A 20,905-nucleotide genomic window follows, 5' to 3' on the forward strand; every position below is an offset into this window, starting at 1 on the left:
GAATCAATATCTTAGAATGTTTATAGCTTCCAAAAGCAGCTGTACACAGAAATCACTCGGGTCTCTTATAACTAGTGAAGTGACAGGTGAAACCCACTTCTGGGCATCTGCCCTATTTTTCCAAGTACCGTGAGGAGCCATGTATTCTGGTAGTCACAGAGGGCATATAGACTTCATAGAATTGATAGAAGTATTAAATGAGATCAGTTGAGAAAATCTTTGTAAAGTAATTTTCCACCTAGTAAAACTCACTGAATAAACCTTTTCCTGTATTTTAGTTAGTTACCTCATGGTAGTAAGTTATCTAATTAGAAGAAAAGAAAATAATTCTGAATGAAAAGTGGATGGTCAGAAGTCAGTGAAGCAAAGAATTACCTTATACCTACAGTGTTCAAACTTAGTTTTCAGTAAATTTTTTAGCTCTGAAGATATGAAATGCATGAAATGGTTATTATAGCCTGTCCATCCCTTGCACAAATTTAGCAAAAAGAAAGGTGGGATGGGTAGTTGACATGGGGAGGAAAATGGTGAAGGAAGACAAGGAGGAAATTAGAAAAGTATCTTGCTATAAACTTACATGCATATCATGTTGATTTTATAGTTTTATGGTTATATAACAAAATATTTCAAAGCACTTGCGAATATGAAGTACCTCTGTGAGATAGTGTTAGATAGACGGGGATAAATTGTTATCCCTGTTTTATAGATGAAGAAGCTGAGACTCAGAAGGTTAAGTGTCTCACAAAAGTAGTCGGTGGCAGAACCGAGACCAGGATGCCTATATTCTGCTACCGGTGGTCAGAGGTCAGTTCATGTTACCATGCTGTCTAAGCACTGCACTCAGAAGTAACAGATTGCACTGTTCATTCTTGGACTGATCCTAACAAGCCACTAAATTTAGTTTCTTCATATTTCTTATATAAGATGGATAATCCTTCTCTGAATTACAGTGTTTTCACTGGAAATTGAAATAAATTTTTAATTTCAGGCTCCAACATTCCGCAGGGCCAGCTCACAGAGTAGTTTCCTTCTGGCTTCCCATTGATTCGTCCATGCCATTTCTCCCACTTTGTTGTACAAAAACGTACTCTTGAAGATCACACAATTCAGGCATAACACTCTCTCTCTTCCTGATCTCTGTCATCTCCTGGCCACCTACTCACCTTCTCTCACCTATTCTTTGATGACTTAGTTCCTGGCTCACCGTTTTTCTGTCCTTCCCTTCTCCTGTCATCATTTTTTGGTGGCTTCACCATCTGTGTAGGTGAGCTATCCTTGTGGACTGTCTTCTCTGTATATTCTCTCCTGATAACTGATGTAATATGTGCCTAAGGCGGCTTCTCAGTTCCTTAAACTCCCCATCTTCAACAACCTTTTCCCCTTTCTCATCTCAATTCCTACTCCCATGGTCACACTCTCGACTTTCCTACCACTAGAAACTTTACCACTTCCAAAATTTCAATTTAGAGTCTTCTTTCCTACCACTGTCTTTTATGTTTGCAGCCCTCTTGGTCTACTACTCACTTAGCTATCTTTAATCTTACCGCTTTCACTCTTTACTGCTTTCTCACTATCGATCAGTTCCCACTTGCTTCCACTTCCCTTTTTATCCATCTTAGATTCCATGGTCCATAATTATTATACCCTTAAAAATACCCATGGCTCCTTTGCCCCTGCCTCCCCCTGTTGCTGTCCCCTGAATAATCCCCAGCCCTAACTGAATTCAACTATCTGTCCTCTCTGAGTCTGCATCCTCCTTGCTAAACATTGCTGAAGAAGATCATGCAACCAGACTAGCTGCAGTAATACACATATTTTGTTACTCATTAAGACCATGAATTCTGGTATATGCAGTCCCAGGTTCAGATCTTAGCTTTGTCCTTTACTAGCTATCTGATCTTGAAAACATCACTTAATCTCTCTGTGCTTAAAATGAAATTATCACTCTCTCATAAGCTTAAAATGAAATAATGTATACAAAACAGCTTAGGCCTAGTACATAATAAATTCTCAAGTCATGATTATTGTTAATGTTATTATTACCATTATCATTCCCATAATAACAAAAGATCACATGGCCTGTTCTTAAAAGGTAGTCAGCATCTAGTGAACAACAGCATTTCAGAAAGCATTAGAAAAGCTTTAAATCCTGATCTAAAGCTGGCCCTTGAGCACCACAAGAATCTGTGAGTAAAGACAGATAAACTAGATCAGCATGCATGCACAGGATTATTACTGGAGAAGCACTTGTTTTTCGTTCCTATCTTTTCCACTCTGATTTTTGCAATTACAAGTCTTTGAATATTAAAAATTATTTTTAATCTATATCTGTATAAAGCAGTAATTTAATATTGGACATAACTCAATTCAACAATTATTTCATTTAATGCTTTCTAAATAGAAAATATGGGAATAGGTGCTGTAGAGGAAGCAGAGATTAGCAGAATATGGCTTCTGCTCTTAAGAAATCATTTGTAATCATGACATTTCTTTTTCTTATGTTTAGGTTTGGATCAGTATGCAGCTGATGTCTGGTGACCCATGTTTTAAAACGTAAGTTAATGCCCAGTAAATGGGTTATTAATCTAAAAGTATAATATAGACATATTTGTTTAAATGTTTACATTAATTTTTTGTAAAATTAATCCCTTCACAGAAGGGATAGTTCCTTTCCTGGGAGACTGACCTGACCCTCGTAAAAGTTACTATTACCTATTACCAAATGAGCTCTCCACACTCTAAATTGTTTAAGCTAAGGTCTTTGTCATCTTCAGGTTTTGGGTGAAATTATACAACCTAAAATTTTAAATTTGGCTTCTGTAAACTTATTTATTTGTTCAACAAATACCTATTAAGTGCCTTACTGTGTGCTAGGCCCTATTCTAGACACTGGAGAAATAGCAGTGAACTAGACTAAATCCCTGCCATCTTGGAACTTATATTCTAAGAGGAAAATAAACAATAAAATAACATATAGTACAAAGACAGTGATAAGTGCTTTTGAGAAAAATAAAGCATGGTAGTAGGGCCATGGTGGGAAAAAAAATGTTGCTACTTTATATAGAGTAGTCAGGGAAGGCCTCTCTGGAAAAGACGGTATTTGAGTTTAGGCCTAAAGGAGCTGGAAAGCAAGCTGTGCAGATATTTGGGGAAGAAACATTCAAGGCAGAAACTTTGAGAGAGGAGTGTTCTTGGCATGTTCAAGTAACTGCCAGGAGACTAGTATGTCAAGAGCAGCGTGAATGAAGAGGAAGGTAATAGGAGATGAGGTCAGATGTTAGAGTCTTGTAGGCCATTATAATAAGGACTTCCACTTATACTTTGAGTGAGATAAAAAGCTAATGGAGGTTTCCAGCAGAGGAGTAAAATTATCTTACTGATGGCTGCTGGGTTGGGAAGAGACAATTTGTGGGAGCAACAAAGGAGACAAGGACAGAAATAGGTAGATGAGGCTGTTTCAGTAATCCAAGGTTTTGGGCCTGAGCAACTGGAAGAATGGTGTTTTCATTTACTGCAATAAGAGAGGCTACAGAAAAACAGGTTGGGAGCTTGGGTGTTAGACATGGTGAGTTTGAGATCCCTGTTTAATATCCAGCTGGGCATGTCAAGTAGGTAGTTAGATGTATCAACTACAGAGTTCAGTGGAGAGATCCTGGCTGGAGATAAAAATTTAGAAATCATTACATGATCAGCATATAGATAATAATTAAATCCATGACACTTGATTAAATGATCTCGAGGGAGTGAGCACAAGTAAAGGAAAGGAAAGGACCACAATCCAAGGTGTGGGTCACTCCAGCATGTTAGAGGTTGGGGAGATAAGGAAGGACCAGCAAAGGAAAACCAGTGAGATAGGAGGAAGAAAGCAAAAGAGAGTACCATCCTGAAAACCAAGTGAAGAAAGTGTTTCAAACAGAGGAGTAATTTCTTGTGCCATACACCACTGAAGTTTAGGTCTCAGAAGATGAGCACTGAGAATCACCTTTGGATTTTGCAGTACAAAGAACGTTGGTGACTTTGACAAGCACTTAGGTAAAATGCTCTTAGACTAAAGCCTTTTTTGAGTGTGTTAAAAAAGAATTTTAGTGGACATAAATTGGACAAAGTGAGAACAAACAATTCTTATGAGGAATTTTTCTTTAAAACGGGAACAGAAAGTTGGGGTCCTCAGAAAAGAGAGGATATAGGGTAGGGTAGATTTTGTTTATTTCTGAGATGGGAGATAGCACAGCATATTTGTATACTGATAGCATTGGCCCAGTCAAGAGGGAGAAACTGGTGATGCAGAAAAGAGGGAAAATTGCGAGGTCAGTGCCCTAGGATTGTCAAGAAGGATGAAAGCAGAGAACATGGCTACCGACGCAGATACATGAGAAGTGGAAGCATATAAAAGTTCTTTTCTAATTGCTTCTGGTTTCTTAGTGAAATAGAAAACATGGTGATCACTGAAGAGCAAGGATGGGGAAGACAGAGGTGATGGGTTGAAGAAAGAGGAAAAAAAGTGTGTGAAAGTCTTCTCTAAGAGTGAACTGAATGGGGAAATGCAGTAGGATTGCCTGTCAGCAATCTCGAAGACACTTAATAATTAAAAACAAAAGTTTATTAAATATCTTTTAAATATCTGAGAAAAGTATATTTAGAAAAGTAAAGAATTACTTCCCTGCATATCACCTTTGTGTTTTCAGTATCTCTTGCTGTAATGTAGACAGCAATGTCCGTATAGTTCTCCACTGTTTTGTAAAGATGAAAATATGTATTTTAATACAAGTCAATTCTTGATTAAAACTATTCATTTTCCTGTAACTTAGCCTTCCTGTGCTGTCTTCTCACAAACCATAATTTCCTGGCTCCTTTATTTGCTGCTGTCTTGGGACTAAACAATTTTTGCTATGCTATTTTTGGTGTCTCAGGTAAAAATTTTCCTAGTGGAATCAGTTTAGGGTAAAAGTACGAAAAAGAGCAGCAAAACTTAATGGAAGAAAATGAGTCCATCCTTCCTTCTCATGAACTTTTTATGGATATCCCCTTTCTGGCCCTTTCTCTGCCATTTTATTTCTCTACTTACTAAACTCACATATTGAAGAGCTCAAAAATAGATCAACTAATGTTCTGTATTATCTCCACAAATGTAATTCTGACAATGTAGAGTTTATAGAGACTTTGTAACTCACAAGAATAAACAAACCTGACCTAATCCCAAATACATAAAAGTATTTCTTGGAAGAACCAAACCCTCAATAGTTTCTTTTCTTTTTTCTTTGAATATCTGGAATTGTGCACATGTCAGTGGAAAAAGGGGAATTCTGACACATCCATGCACTTGCACATAGTGAGTATGTATTGCATAGAAAAGCTTCTGAACTAATGATATAAAAAGTAAATTATTTTTATCAGGTTGTACTTGAATATACATCAAATATGTAAAATCTCATTACTTTAGAGCTGAAAAGAAGGTTGTCTAGACCATGATTTTTTTTCCAGAAAATTTAGTCACAAAATCCTTTGCTCACATGTATTGTGAATCCCAGTATATAAAATTTTTTTATTGATTACTCTCCCCCTTCCTACTCCCAGAAGTCCCTAAGGGAGCTTCAAGAAGCCAATTTAAAAGTATTGGTATAATCCAAGTTCTCGTTTTACAGATGAGGAAACTAAGGCACAGAGAAACTGACTGAGTATCTCTATATAGAACAAAGATGTAAATAACTGCTGCCGGGGTTTGTTTTGCTATTCTCTCTGCTTTCATCTCTCTTTGAGTTTTTCATGATATAAATTTTTTTTAATTTACTACAGAAACTAACAAGAGTATGGCAAATCTTTAGCATTCTCAGATTTAAATTCTCGTTTTAATATTTTATGAGCAGAAGATCTGTGACATGGATTGTATAATATTTCTGAAACACAAATTTTATACTATAAAGCCAATATTTATTAAGACAGCTGGTAAGTCAACCCAACCACTTACCCTAAAACTCCATTTTGTAGTTCTCTACAGTTTATCAGATAGCCACCAACTCTTGTAAAAGAATGAAACTGACTCTGAAAAGTGCTGATGAAGAAAAAGGATATTTTGAGAGAGAAATTGTATACTAACTATACTGGCATTTGATAATCTGGTGATAAAGCAGATCTAGGGATGATGTAACTCTCTTGAATAGCAAGGTTCTGAAGTATTCATATTCTAGAAGGAAGGAAATTACCATTTGTCAAAATGATCGTTACTGATGAATGTTACTGTCTCTCGATTTAATTCTTAGAACAATTCTGTGATGTATTGTTCATAGTTTTGAGTGAGGACATTGAGGCTCAGAGGTTAGGGAACTAATCTGTCCAGGGTCCTAGGATTCTCTCATGCATTCAGTACAGGTGTATTGGTTGCCTACCACGTGCTAACAATTACTAAGCTAAGTAAGACCAGCCACTGCTCTGAAGGCATTCACTGTTTATATAGGAGATGGGCACAAAATACATGATGTTATTGGGACATAGAGGATAGGGTTTCCACTGTTCCTTGAAAGTCAGGGAAATCTTCAGTGAGGGGGTGACACTGAACTAAATTTTAAAGGATGAATAGGAATTTACTAAGCACAGGAAGTGGATAGAGACATTCCAGGAAGAAAATACAGTTTGCACAAGTTAATGGCATTGTTATAGGGCAAGGAATATTTATGGAATATCAAGTAGGTAGTATTGTCATTTTAGGAGGGCTTATTTCACATATTCTTAATATTACCATAAAACTAAAATAATCCTATCTCTTTCGTTCTGTAATTGAGCTATATTTAAGCAATTTCTGGTAAGGGATGCAAAAACATTTTCATAACAAAAGGGGTAATAGAACAAAAACTGGCACATGATAGGCACTCTGATTATTCAACAAGACTGAGTTTTCTAGGGTGACAGGTGAGTGGCCAAAGCCCAGCTAAGATTTTAGGTTCTAAATTTGCCGTAATATCAATGCCTGTGGTCAGTGAATTTTGGCTTAGTTGCCCGAGTGTTTGAGCAGTAGTACAGATGGCTGACATTAGAAAGGGCTGGGGTTTTTTAGGTGTTTTGCAACAGCAGAACAATGAGTGCCAAATTCAAGGTATTGCTGAAAGTGTTGTGGCTGTGGAGTCAGGCTGGACAGAAGAGTGGGAGCCAGAGAAAGACTGATAGGGAGGGAGAGAGGAAAGAGGCCAAAGGTTGAGAGTTCTGAAAGGTTGGAAAACAGATCTAAGAGGTAGAGGAATGTAGATGCTGTAATCAGGCCACCCGTGAAAGGAAAAACAAAGGAACTAGCATTAAAAAGATAAGAATTTAGATATGCAGGCATGAGTCAGCCATCAATGATTAATGACTATGACGGTAGACTCCATTCTCTATGTGTTTGACATTAGTTTTTCCCATGAAATATTGAATGTGGTTTTTTTTCCACCAAGCTATTTTATATTATTTAAAAATATAGCTGTTGGCAGTCGAATAGGTAAGTCTAGGTCAGACTGCAAAGGGCCTTCTATGCCATTCTAAGGTGTTTGAGCTTTATCTCTAAGGAGCTATTGAAGTGTTTTATATCATTTCAGAAAGATCACAGTGACGGGAGCATAGAGGTCAGCAGACCGGCTAGGAGACTCTCGTGGTCATCCAGGAGAAATGTACAAAAGCCAAAACTCAAGTAGTTAGTGGAGATGGAGAAGAGATGATGAATAGGAAAAATATTTAAAGAGAATCTGTAGGACTTGGAAGCTGATTGGACATAGGAAAATGTGAGTAGGAAGGGCACAGAAACAATATCTAGGATTCTAGTTTAGTGACTTTTTGACCGTGGTGGCACTCACAGAGAAAGAGAATACAAGGAGAAAACAGGTTTTGTAAAGAAGATCAGTTTAGTTGGGGATATATTGAATTTGATGTACTTGTAGTACAAATACTTGAAAATGTTCCAGTAGGAGAATTTAGGAGATCTTGGGCTGGAAATAATCTGTAAATAAAATAGATTTAATGGCAGTCTTAAATGTCTGTATCCCCGAAAATCTGAAGCCAGAGGATTCCATTGAGATAATAAGGTAAGAATTTAAGAATTGCCACAAAGTGAGTCAGCTTCATAATCCCTTCAACCACCTTCCTATTTTATCTCAGGTTACTAAGGGATGATTTCTAGAAAGATGTGATTTTCCTCTGGAATATCAACCTCAAATGATTAGGGATATTTTATAATAAAAATCCCTATGTTAAAAAGAAAAAAAAAATTATTAAAACACAAACTTGCCCCTCCTTGCTTCACAGCTTCCACATTGGAGTAGGAGCCTTGAATTAGCCACTGAAAATAGATGCTTCATGTACTTCCAGAGAATCTAGTCCAAAAAGCAAATCTAAATAAATGTGCCTCTGTGTAGACTCTCCCTGGGGCAGGTGAACTGTTTACAGAGTAGAAGGTAGAAGATAAAACCATGGACACTATTTAAGAAGTTAGTGGAGCCAGCAAGAGAGCGTAGGCTCTGACGCAGGAGGCAGGAGTTATTCCCCTCGCAACCTCAGATTCAAAGGGGCTTGGTGTCTCCTTCCCCAGCTCAGAGATGTCCCCCTGCCTGGTCTGAGTTGACAGTTGAAGCACCCCTCCCCCCCACCCCCGCAATGATCAGTGCTGGGCACACACTGACAGAGGCCTCTCTTTTCAGGATTCCACTGAGGCAGTGCCTTTTCTGGTCTCACCTTTTTTATTGTGTAAAAAACCTTCCCCTGACCCCATGAATTTTACTCAAGCTCTGAAAAGTTCCTTATACATTATTTGTTGATTTTTATTACTTTACCCATCAAAGGGGTAACATTACCAGGCAGCTTACCAAGGCTGTGTACTGACTACACAACCAATCTCTAACAGTATTTCAAATCTTCAGGCTCACCGAAATTCAAGTTCTGATCATTAGAAATGTTTATTTACAGGCCTCCCTCTACATCAATGTCTATACCAATTGCTGGTGAATCTGAATCTCTGCAAGAAGATAGAAAAGGTGGAGAGACTCTCAAAGTCCATCTTGGAATAGCAGGTATGGATGTGTAGTTTGCAGCTTTTTTAATTTGTGAGAAACAGTACTACTTGCTGGCCTAATAGAGTCCCAAAGCCCTTCAGATTTAAAATTTTGTGGATATATGACTTGAAATGGGCAAATAAGTATCAGCAGAGTTTTAATTATATAGTTAATCCTTTATCAGTCCAATGCTTTGTTTTGTCTAAAGTATGGTGCTCTGATCTGACAGATTTAACAGCTAAATGTTGCAGTGACACCCCCTCCTCCATTGTATGCATCTGCTGCCCACAGATACAACAGGATACTGCAGGATTTTCCCCATTCCACATGCCCAGTAACTTCTGCCAGTTGCCTCTCAGGTGTTGCTTCTCTTCCATGAATCAAGCCTTGTGTGCATCAGAATCACCTGGACGGCTTGTTGGAACACAGATTGCTGTCACCAGAAGCCAGAGTTTTTGATTCAATAGATCTGGGTTGGGGCCTGAAATTTTGCATTACTAAACGAATTCCCAGATGCTGATGTTGCTTATCCCCATCACACCTTGAGATCCACTTCTCCAGGCAAACTTCCAGCTGCAGTCAGAATCTGCTCCAGATATGGGCAAAATGTCAAGTTAGCTGGAAGAAAAACTTAGGAGCTTCCTTCAGTCCCCCATTTAGTAAACAAATGCACTGTGTGAAAGAATGGAAAGAAAGGTGAAGTGATGTGATTAACATTTTCACCACTTTTTCATATGCAAAGATACGGTTTCTCATAGATAATGGTGACTATGAAATTTCCTGATTTAGGATCAGTGAATCCTTGGGTACTTTTAACCTTTCTGTTAGCTTATTCCCTTGAGCACTTAAATATTCTGAATTCTTCATATTGAAAATAAATAAATAAAAATTCATTAGCTTTACATCTTTCTCTGTTTACTGCTCTCTCCCTTAGGCTCCAGGAGGCTGGCAGTCACTCTGTTTCCCCCAAATATATAAAGAGACATCTATCTATGTATACACACACGCACACATAGAGATATCACCTAGAGATGATATATATACCACACACTTTTTATAGCCAAACTTCTAGGATATACTGCCCATTTATTCTTAAACACATTTGCAGTCTGGCTTCAATCCTTTGATCTCTCTTGATGATGTCTCCAGTTACATGATTGTCAAATCCTGTGGGCAAGTTTCTGTTGTCATCTGGCTAGGCCACTTATTCTTTCTTGAAGCTTTCTCTTCCCTTGGTTCTCACCTCTGTAATTTTTCCTTTTTTAGTTTCTTAGAGGCTTCTTTGTCTTCTTCCACCTTCTTAAATATTGATGTTCCACACAGTTCAGTCCTCTTTACTCACTTTCTTGGGCAATGTCATCTATGCCCTGATCACACAGATGTAAATGTGATCATGTAAAACATGACTTAAATACTTTTGAATCACAAATTTGTTTTGTCTGTGGACCTCCCTCTTGAACTCAATGTACATATTTCCAAATGCTTTTTGGAAAGGTTTACTTCATGTTATATTGAAATTCATCTGTTTATCTTTTTCCCTAGCCAGACTCCGGGTTCTTCATGATCAGGTCTTCTTTGTCTTTGTATCCCCAGCATAATGCCAGGGAAACAGTAGAAATTCAATGTATGTTAAGTGGGTACCCTCAGGTGTCTCAAATTCCACATATCCAGATCAAGTCTTCCTAACTCTTCTTCCTAAATTTTCTACCTTTGTTATCCTGACACAAACTTCTACTTAGTAATTGAATCCTTTCATTTTGCCTGCTAAACGTCTATTACTTTCAGATGGATTATTATGAAAACCTCAATTCCTTCACCCCCTGTTCATCCTATTGCTAAAGTGATCTTCCCAAAATGTAGAACTGGTCATGTCACATCCTTGCTCAAAGCCATTGAATTGTTTCCTTCTTTAGACTTGTAGAAGCTCCTTCATCAGCAGGCGTCTACTCATCTCTCCAGCCTCTTTTCCCTTCATTCATCTACACCACTACCCTATATGCCAACTTTACCAAACTATTTGCTTCCTACAAACAAGGTATGCTCTTCCCTATACCTTTTCCTCCTCATCTAACTGAGGAATTCCTGTACATTGTTAGGTCTTTCCCCCATTACCAGGTAGTGTTAGATGCACTGTCCTTCGGATTTTGAATTTTAGTACTTACCACATTGTATTGTAACTGTTTGCTTCTTCCTCTAAACTCTGAGCATGTATTTTGTCTTATTTTGTAGCCCCCGTTTCTTGTACAGTATTGGGCACCTGACTTGGTAAGAGCTTAATAAATATTTACTGAATGAATAAATTTTGAAACCAGAAGATAAATGGATGAGTTAAGATCTGAGTCAAACTCAGGAGTAAAGGGTCGGCTCTATATCACTCTCAATGTGAACCAACTCTTTGAGTTTAGATTTCGTCGGAGCTAACTTTGGGTTTAGGACTGCTATAGAGATGCTCGGGAGACTTACTTACAGTCTGTCCAGAGTTGAGAAACCTTTGCAGAAGTGCCAGGTCACTGCAGTAGATTACTTGTTTGGCAGCATTTGTTGGTCTAACTGCATTCAATATCATTCATAGAACTGCTGCTATGATGGCTACATTACTCAGTTGCTTTCTTTCTGCTTCTAAGTTAAAAACAGTTCTAGTTTTGAGATATTTCATCCTAATGAAAATGGTCACAGTACTGCTTTCTGTAGACGAAGCCTGGTTCTTGAAAATATTTAGTTGGCATCTGGAATATACACATGATCAGGAAACTACTAAAAATGGCTTTGACATTGCTTTTTTGTACATTTACTTTGAAACTGAATATATAATCAATTCCTTAAGAACTTTTATTCTCTGTGCTACATACATTCCATGCTGTGTTGATTTAAGCCACAGACTTTGCCCAAATTATAGCCTAGCACTAGCAACATTAACATTAAAGTAATCATGTGCTCTTTAGTTTACTGTGGTGATAGATTTTTGAGGAAGTAAGATTTCCTCAAAAACCACACTAAAACCTGGCAGTTTTTGTTTTTTGGTTTTTTGTTTTTGTTTTTGTTTTCTCTTTCCTCTTTTTTTTAAATTTTTTTTTATTATTATTATTATTTTTAATTTATTTATTTATTTTTTAATTTTTATTTTGTCGATATACATTGTGGCTGATTATTGCTCCCCATCACCAAAACCTCCTTCCCTCCTCCCTCCCCCCTTCCCCCCCAACAATGTCCTTTCTGTTTACTTGTCGTATCAACTTCAAGTAATTGTGGTTGTTATATCTTCTACCCCCTCCCCGGTTTTTTTTTTTTTGTGTGTGTGTGTGTGTGTGAATTTATATATTAATTTTTAGCTCCCACCAATAAGTGAGAACATGTGGTATTTCTCTTTCTGTGCCTGACTTGTTTCACTTAATATAATTCTCTCAAGGTCCATCCATGTTGTTGCAAATGGCAGTATTTCATTCATTTTTATAGCTGAGTAGTATTCCATTGTGTAGATGTACCACATTTTCCGTATCCACTCATCTGATGATGGACATTTGGGCTGGTTCCAACTCTTGGCTATTGTAAAGAGTGCTGCGATGAACATTGGGGAACAGGTATACCTTCAACTTGATGACTTCCATTCCTCTGGGTATATTCCCAACAGTGGGATAGCTGGGTCATATGGTAGATCTATCTGCAATTGTTTGAGGAACCTCCATACCATTTTCCATAGAGGCTGCACCATTTTGCAGTCCCACCAACAATGTATGAGAGTTCTTTTTCTCTGCAACCTCGCCAGCATTTATCATTCGGGGTCTTTTGGATTTTAGCCATCCTAACTGGGGTTAGATGGTATATCAGTGTGGTTTTGATTTGCATTTCCCGGATGCTGAGTGATGTTGAGCATTTTTTAATATGTCTGTTGGCCGTTTGTATATCTTCCTTAGAGAAATGCCTACTTAGCTCTTTTGCCCATTTTTTAATTGGGTTTCTTGTTTTCTTCTTGTAAAGTTCTTTGAGTTCCTTATATATTCTGGATATTAATCCTTTGTCAGATGTATATTTTGCAAATATTTTCTCCCACTCTGTTGGTTGTCTTTTAACTCTGTTAATTGTTTCTTTTGCTGTGCAGAAGCTTTTTAGTTTGATATAATCCCATTTGTTTATTTTTCAGTTGGTTGCCCATGCTTGGGGGGTCGTATTCATGAAGTCTGTGTCCAGTCCTATTTCCTGAAGTGTTTCTCCTATGTTTTCTTTAAGAAGTTTTATTGTTTCAGGGTGTATATTTAAATCCTTAATCCATTTTGAGTTGATTTTAGTATACGGTGAGAGGTATGGATCTAGTTTCATTCTCCTGCATATGGATATCCAGTTATCCCAACACCATTTGCTGAAGAGGCAGTCCCTTCCCCAGTGAATAGGCTTGGTGCCTTTGTCAAAGATCAGATGGCAGTAAGTGTGTGGGTTGATTTCTGGATTCTCTATTCTATTCCATTGGTCAGTGTGTCTGTTTTTATGCCAGTACCATCCTGTTTTGGTTATTATAGCTTTGTAGTATAGCTTAAAGTCAGGTAGTGTTATGCCTCCAGCTTTATTTTTTTTGCTCAGCATTGCTTTGGCTATGCGTGGTCTTTTATTGTTCCATATAAATGACTGGATAGGTTTTTCCATTTCTGAGAAAAATGTCTTTGGAATTTTGATGGGGATTGCATTGAATTTGTATATCACTTTGGGTAGTATGGACATTTTCACTATGTTGATTCTTCCAATCCAAGAGCATGGGATATCGTTCCATCTTCTTGTATCCTCTCTAATTTCTCTCAGCAGTGGTTTGTAGTTCTCATTATAGAGATTTTTCACCTCCTTGGTTAACTCAATTCCTAAGAATTTTATTTTTTTGGTGGCTATTGTAAATTGGCAGGCTTTCTTGATTTCTCTTTCTGTATGTTCACTATTGGAGAAAAGAAATGCTACTGATTTTTGTGTGTTGATTTTGTATCCTGCTACTGTGCTGAAATCATTTATCAATTCCAAGAGTTTTTTTGTAGAGGTTTTAGGCTGTTCGATATATAGGATCATGTCATCTGCAAACAGGGACAGTTTGACTTCATCTTTTCCAATCTGGATGCCCTTTATTTCCTTCTCTTCTCTGATTGCTCTGGCTAGTACTTCCAACACTGTGTTGAATAGGAGTGGTGAGAGTGGGCATCCTTGTCTAGTTCCTGTTCTGAAAGGAAAAGCTTTCAGCTTTTCCCCATTCAGGATGATATTGGCAGTGGGTTTGTCATATATGGCTTTAATTATGTTGAGATACTTTCCCTCTATACCTGACTAATAGAGGGTCTTTGTCATGAATGAGTGCTGAACTTTATCAAATGCTTTTTCGGCATCTATAGACATGATCATATGGTCCTTGTGTTTGAGTTTATTGATATGGTGTATCACATTTATTGATTTGCATATGTTAAACCAACCTTGCATCCCTGGGATGAATCCCACTTGATCGTGGTGAATAATTTTACGTATGTGTTGCTGTATTCTGTTTGCTAGTATTTTAGTGAGGATTTTTGCATCTATATTCATCAAGGATATCGGCCTGTAGTTTTCTTTTTTGGTTATATCTTTACCTGGTTTTGGTATCAGGATGATGTTTGCTTCATAGAATGAGTTTGGGAGATTTGCGTCCGTTTCAATCTTTTGGAATAGTTTGTAAAGAATCGGTGTCAATTCCTGTTTGAATGTTTGGTAAAATTCTGCTGTGAATCCATCTGGTCCTGGGCTTTTCTTTGTTGGGAGCCTTCTGATAACAGCTTCAATCTCCTTTATTGTTATTGGTCTGTTCAAATTTTCTGTGTCTTCATGGTTCAGTTTTGGGAGCTTGTGTGTGTCCAGAAATTTATCCATTTCCTCCAGGTTTTCAAATTTGTTGGCGTATAGTTGTTTACAATAGTCTCGAATGATTCCTTGTATTTCAGATGAATCAGTTGTTAATATCGCCTTTTTCATTTCTAATTTTTGTTATTTGAGTCTTCTCTCTTCTTTTTTTTGTTAGCCATGCTAATGGTTTGTCAATTTTATTTATCTTTTCAAAAAACCAACTTTTTGATTCATTGATCTTTTGAATTGTTTTTTGGTTTTCAATTACATTAAGTTCTGCTCTGATCTTAATGATTTCTTTCCATCTGCTAACTTTAGGTTTGGATTGTTCTTGTTTTTCTAGTTCTTTAAGGTGAAGTGTTAGGTTGTTCACTTGCCATCTTTCCATTCTTCTGAAGTGAGCATTTAATGCAATAAATTTCCCCCTTAATATTGCTTTTGCAGTATTCCACAGGTTTTGGTATGATGTATCATTGTTTTCATTAGTTTCAATAAATTTTTTGATTCCCTGCTTGATTTCTTCTGAACCCATATGTCATTACCTAGAATGCTGTTTAATTTCCATGTGTTTGTATAGTTTCCAGAGTTTCGTTTGTTATTAATTACTAGTTATAATCCATTGTGGTCTGAGAAAATACATGGGATAATTCCAATTTTTTTGAATTTATTAAGACTTGATTTGTGACCTAATATGTGATCTATCCTGGAGAATGATCCATGTGCTGATGAGAAGAATGAATATTCTGAGGTTGTTGGATGGAATGTTCTGTAGATATCTGCCAATTCCAATTGGTCTAGAATCTTGTTTAGATCTTGTGTTTCTCTACTGATTCTTTGCCTAGATGATCTGTCTAATATTGACAGTGGGGTGTTCAGGTCCCCTGCTATTATGGTATTAATGGTCTAATAGAGTTTGTTTTATAAATCTGGCTGCTCCAACATTGGGTGCATACATATTTATGATTGTTATGTCTTCTTGATGGATCAGTCCTTTTATTGTTAAGTAGTGTCCCTCATTGTCTCTTTTTATGGTTTTTAGTTTAAAGTCTATTTTGTCAGACATAAGAATAGCTACTCCAGCTCGTTTTTCTTTTCTGTTTGCATGGTAAATCTTTTTCCATCCTTTCACTCTTAGTCTGTGTGAATCTTTATGGGTGAGGTGGGTCTCTTGTAGGCAGCATATAGTTGGGTCCTCCTTTTTAATCCAGTCAGCCACTCTGTGTCTTTTGATTGGGGGATTTAAGCCTTTTACATTTAGAGTTGTTATTGAAAGGTGTTGATTTATTCCTAGCATTTTATTGGTTGTTTGGTTGTCTTAGGTGTCTTTTGTTCCTTGCTTTCTGATTTCCTGTTTGGTTTCTGTGTTTGTTGGTTCCTTAGGTTGTAGATAGCGTTTTTGTTTGCTTGTTTTCTCTTCATGAATGCCATTTTTATTATACTACTGGGTTTTGATTTTTCTTGGGTTTTTATGGCAGTGGTAGTTATTTTTCAGGAACCAAACCCAGTACTCCCTTGAGGATTTCTTGTAAGGGTGGTCGTGTGGTAGTGAACTCCTGCAGTTTTTGTTTGTCTGAGAAATATACTATTTGCCCCTCATTTCGGAAGGATAGCCTTGCAGGGTAGAGTATTCTTGGCTGGCAATCTTTGTCTTTTAGTATTTTGAATATATCATCCCATTCCTTTCTAGCTTTTAGGGTTTGTGATGAAAAGTCTGATGTTAGCCTGATTGGGGCTCCCTTATAGGTGATTTGACACTTCTCTCTTGCAGCTTTTAAGATTCTCTCTTTGTCTCTGAGTTTTGCCAATTTGACTATAACATGTCTTGGAGAAGGCCTTTTTGGGTTGGATACATTTGGAGATCGTTGAGCTTCCTGGATCTGAAGATCTGTGATTTTTCCTATACCTGGGAAGTTTTCTGCCACTATTTTGTTGAATATGTTTTCAATGGAATCTCCATTTTCCTCCCCTTCTGGAATACCCATGACTCAGATATTTGAGCGCTTAAGGTTGTCTGATATCTCTCGCAGATTTTCTTCAATGTCTTTCATTCTTTTTTCTTTTTTTTTTTTTTTTGTCTGCTTGTGTTATTTCAAACAGCCCATCTTCAAGTTCAGAGGTTCTCTCTTCAACTTCGACAAGCCTGCTGGTTAAACTCTCCGTTGTGTTTTTTATTTCGCTGAATAACTTCTTCAGTTCAGCAAGTTCTGCTATATTTTTTTTCAGGACATTGATCTCCTTGTACATTTCCTCTTTCAGGTCCTGTATACTTTTCCTTGTTTCATCATGATGTCTAGCTGAGTTTTCTTGTATCTCATTCAGTTTCCTTAGAATTATCACTTCAAATTCCTTCTCAGTCATTTCAAGGGCTTCTTGTTCTATAGGATCTAGAGTTTGAGATTTATTAACATTTGGTGGTGTACTTTCTTGATTTTTTGTATTTCTGGTATCTTTTTTTTGATGTTTATTCATTGTGGCAGGGGGTTTCACAGTCCACCGGTTTGAGACTAAAGACTAACTAAGATGTTGCTGTGGTTGCCAATTTGGTATGGGTACCTCCGTGACTGCTCAGTTGGTCTCTAGTGCCTTGTGTGTGTGGTTGCCTCAGGTCTTGGGCCTCTCCAGGGAGCCACCTCTCTGGTCAGCTTGGACTCTGCTGGGCTGCTGGATCACGGGGCGGTACCTCAGGGTGTGTGGTCTCTGTTGAGCTTCCACTTCCCGTGCAGGACTTCTCCCTGTTCCATGTGCTCTTGCCCAGGCTGCTGGATCACGCAGTGGTGGCCCCACAGGGTGTGTGGTTTCTGTCGAGTCTCCGGATGTCTCCCCACTCTGTGCGCACTGGGCTGGGCTGGGACGTGTCTTCTGCAACCCTCATCTATCAGCTGGGCCTTCAAGACCCTGCTCGGCACCACCTCGCCCAGGAAGTCTACCAGGTTTCTGCTAGGCGCAGATGACCGGTCGCTCTGGGTGCCTTTGTAGCACTGTGTAGATCTTTCTCGGGACTTATCACCTTCTCCTGGTATCGCGGTTATTTGTGTACTTGTCTTATCTCCCACACCAGAGCGTGAGCTCCTCGGGGGAGGATCCTGCAGCACACAGTTCACCTTTGAATCCCCCTGGCGCGTACCGACTCCAGTGCCCGCCCGCAGTCAGCTCTCCGGCAGGTTCAAGTGAACTCGGGAACTCTCTAACCACACTATTCCTAACCAGAAATTGGTTAGGCATTTTTCCGAACTGGTGGCCACAGAGATGGTATCTGCCTCCCGGTAGCAGGAAGTTTACCGGGGGCCGGAGCCCAGGGTGTGGTGGAGTGACAGTCGGCCCAGCCCGTACTTCCTTGCCCTCCCGATGCTGGCCGGGGATGCCTCACTCCACCAGCCCCGCCAGAGAACCTTGGAGGGAGTGGGAGGGGAGGCCGGCCCGCCGGCCCCGGGAAGCCCCGCACCAGGGCAAGCAAGTGGGAAGGCTCAGTGAGGAGCCGAGCCGGGCGAGGAGGACAGGCTTGGCCAAGCCGGGCCGGAGCCCCCACCACCTGAGAAAATGGAGGCAGCCCCGGGGCCGGTGAATGGCCCGGTGGGGCAGGCGGAAGCCAGGCGTGCGTCCGCCCCCCAAGCAGGGCCGGGCCAGGGGTCACTCACGGGGCTGTGCCGGGCCGGGTGGCTCCATCTCTGCCTCTTCGTCCTCACTGTCCCCGTTCTCGGCCGCCGCCGCCGCCTCTGGCTGCTCACTCGGTCCTGCTGCGTGGCTCGGGCGCTCCCAGGAATCTTCTTTTATGCCGGCCTGAAACCTCGAATCCTGAATAGGGCAACTGGCCAACTTCAGCACGGCCCTGGCCTCTGGGATCCTGGCAGCGTCAACAGCGGCCCAGCGCTGTGTTCCCTGTTTAGAGACTCGCTTTTGCAGCTAAGAAACAGTTCTTTTCCTGCTGCATACTTCAAAGCTGTTGCCTGTAAACGAGGCAGCCTCTCCTGCCAAGGGCAAAGTGGCGGTCAGCCCCCACGACCGGCCACCAGCAGCGGTCCTCCCTTAAGAGACAGCAAGAGGAAGGTCCACAAGTTTCCTGGCTGCCTAAGGCCCAGTGACCGCCTTTTCCACCTCAGCTACTCCGCGCCAACCCCCTGGCAGTTTTATAAGAATTTATAAGAATATATCTGACTAATTTTTATTAGAGAAAAGCTGAACACAAAAACTGTAATCGTTTTAAGATAGAGTACAGATAAATTTATGAAAAATACTACAATTTTTCAGTGAACTATGGTATTTAAGTACTTTGTATTTCTTGCAATACAGTTGTTTCCATTGTAATAATGTAAAGGGATGTTTATCACTTTGTAACTTATTTTTCTTGATAATGAACTTGGCAGAATTTATAAAATCTGAAGATTAGAATTCAAATTGACCATTGACTTGCTGGCAGTAATAGTAACATCATATTATGACATATTGCAGATCTTTCAGCAAAGAGTGCCTCTGTTCCAGATGTACTTGGTGCCTGTGGACATTCTAGAACATCAAGCTATGCAAGCCAGCAGTCAAAAGTATCAGGTAGAGGCCAACAGTGAAATTGAATTCCTTATTATTATAAAGGGACTTGAAACTGCTGTGGTGTGGGAGAAGGATGTTAGACTGCAGTGTTGGATGTTAGTATTATATCCAAAGTGATTTTCTCTGACAGGGTATAGTACATGTCACTCCCGGTCATCTAGTTTCTCTGAGCTGTGCCACAGGAGAAATACCTCAGTGGGAAGTACATCAACAGGAATTGAAAGTATTCTAGAGCCATGTGATGAAATTGAGCAAAAAACAGCTGAACCATATCTTGATACATCTGATAAAGAAGATGCAGCCTTGGAAAAAATCAACAGGTTTCCTCTCAGTTTAAAGGATAAATTTAAATTTAAAAAAAACAAACTTTGTTTTCATAAAATGATTAATAAAGAGGAAAAAACTTTTAATTATTTTCAAAGATGTCCAGTGAAACAAGATTCTGTCGAATCTCAGCTGAAGCGAGTTGATGACACCAGAGTGGATGCAGATGATATTGTGGAGAAAATATTACAAAGTCAAGACTTCAGCCTAGATTCCAGTGCAGAAGGTGTGTAGATAACTGTTAAGTATAGATTTCTGTAATCCAGGTTTGTGTAATCCGTGTGGTCAGCAATAAAGAGGCAGTAGTAATCATGATACTGATTATTGCATATTTATAAAATAAATTTCATGCCCATAAAAATATCTAGATAACTTGGTAGCTTGTTTATTTCTGCAAATTAAAATTGAATTTGAGGAAAAAACACAAACTTTATTTAAAAGAGGTCAATTTTAAAGAAAGTTTTTATTGTATTTTTAATTATGTATCGGTGTCTACCATGTTCATATACCTTATGATAAATGTCTGCTTCTGTCACAAGTGCTTTAAGGAGGGTTGGGGTGGTAGTCTTGAAACAATAGCAAATAACAGAATCCTTCATTCCCTCCTTAGCATTTTCACTGAAACTGAAAATTTATATGCCACCAATTTGAAAGGTATAATTACTCATGCTGGTGTGAATAGAGAGCACTTAACAATGGACTTACTTTCATTATGTAACTGGTTGTAAAGAGAAATAATTAAACCTTGTGGAAATTTGTAGGAAGAGCTGTCTTTATTATTCAGTTAAAAGGAAAAGAGCTTTCAGAAAATTAATGAGAAATAACTGTTAGGGTGTCTTTTAAATTGCCTGTTTTAAAACATGTATGTAACATTGATTTTTAAGTTTTTTGTTTCTTTAATAAACTGATATAAAATATGAATTATTACAATATGAATATTATTTGACAATAGTCTAATAATTGTACATATAACAAACATTTTAAATGTGTGTTACAGAAGAAGGACTGAGATTATTTGTGGGTCCTGGAGGAAGTACAACCTTTGGCAGTCATCATCTTCCAAATAGGTATGTAGTCTAAATAGTATCTTAATAAAATATAGGCTTTTTTTTTTAAAAAAAGTGTTCATGAGTAGAAGATGAAGGTTGCAAAGTTTTTATTAGACTGAGGCTAGAAAACACCAATATTAG

General features: G+C 38.6%; 1 protein-coding gene across 1 annotated transcript in view; it reads left to right on the forward strand.

Moving 5' to 3' along the window:
- EEIG2 (EEIG family member 2) overlaps positions 1-20,905 on the forward strand; it is a 70,774-nt gene that overhangs the window by 42,848 nt on the left and 7,021 nt on the right. Inside the window, exons 5-10 of the mRNA XM_063106701.1 lie at positions 2,507-2,553; positions 8,923-9,026; positions 19,296-19,391; positions 19,522-19,711; positions 19,814-19,941; positions 20,713-20,782. Of these exons, the coding sequence (XP_062962771.1) occupies positions 2,507-2,553; positions 8,923-9,026; positions 19,296-19,391; positions 19,522-19,711; positions 19,814-19,941; positions 20,713-20,782 (635 nt within the window). The remainder of the gene's footprint in view (positions 1-2,506; positions 2,554-8,922; positions 9,027-19,295; positions 19,392-19,521; positions 19,712-19,813; positions 19,942-20,712; positions 20,783-20,905) is intronic.

This window comes from Cynocephalus volans, chromosome 8, assembly GCF_027409185.1.
Source record: "Cynocephalus volans isolate mCynVol1 chromosome 8, mCynVol1.pri, whole genome shotgun sequence".
Lineage (NCBI taxonomy): Eukaryota > Metazoa > Chordata > Mammalia > Dermoptera > Cynocephalidae > Cynocephalus > Cynocephalus volans.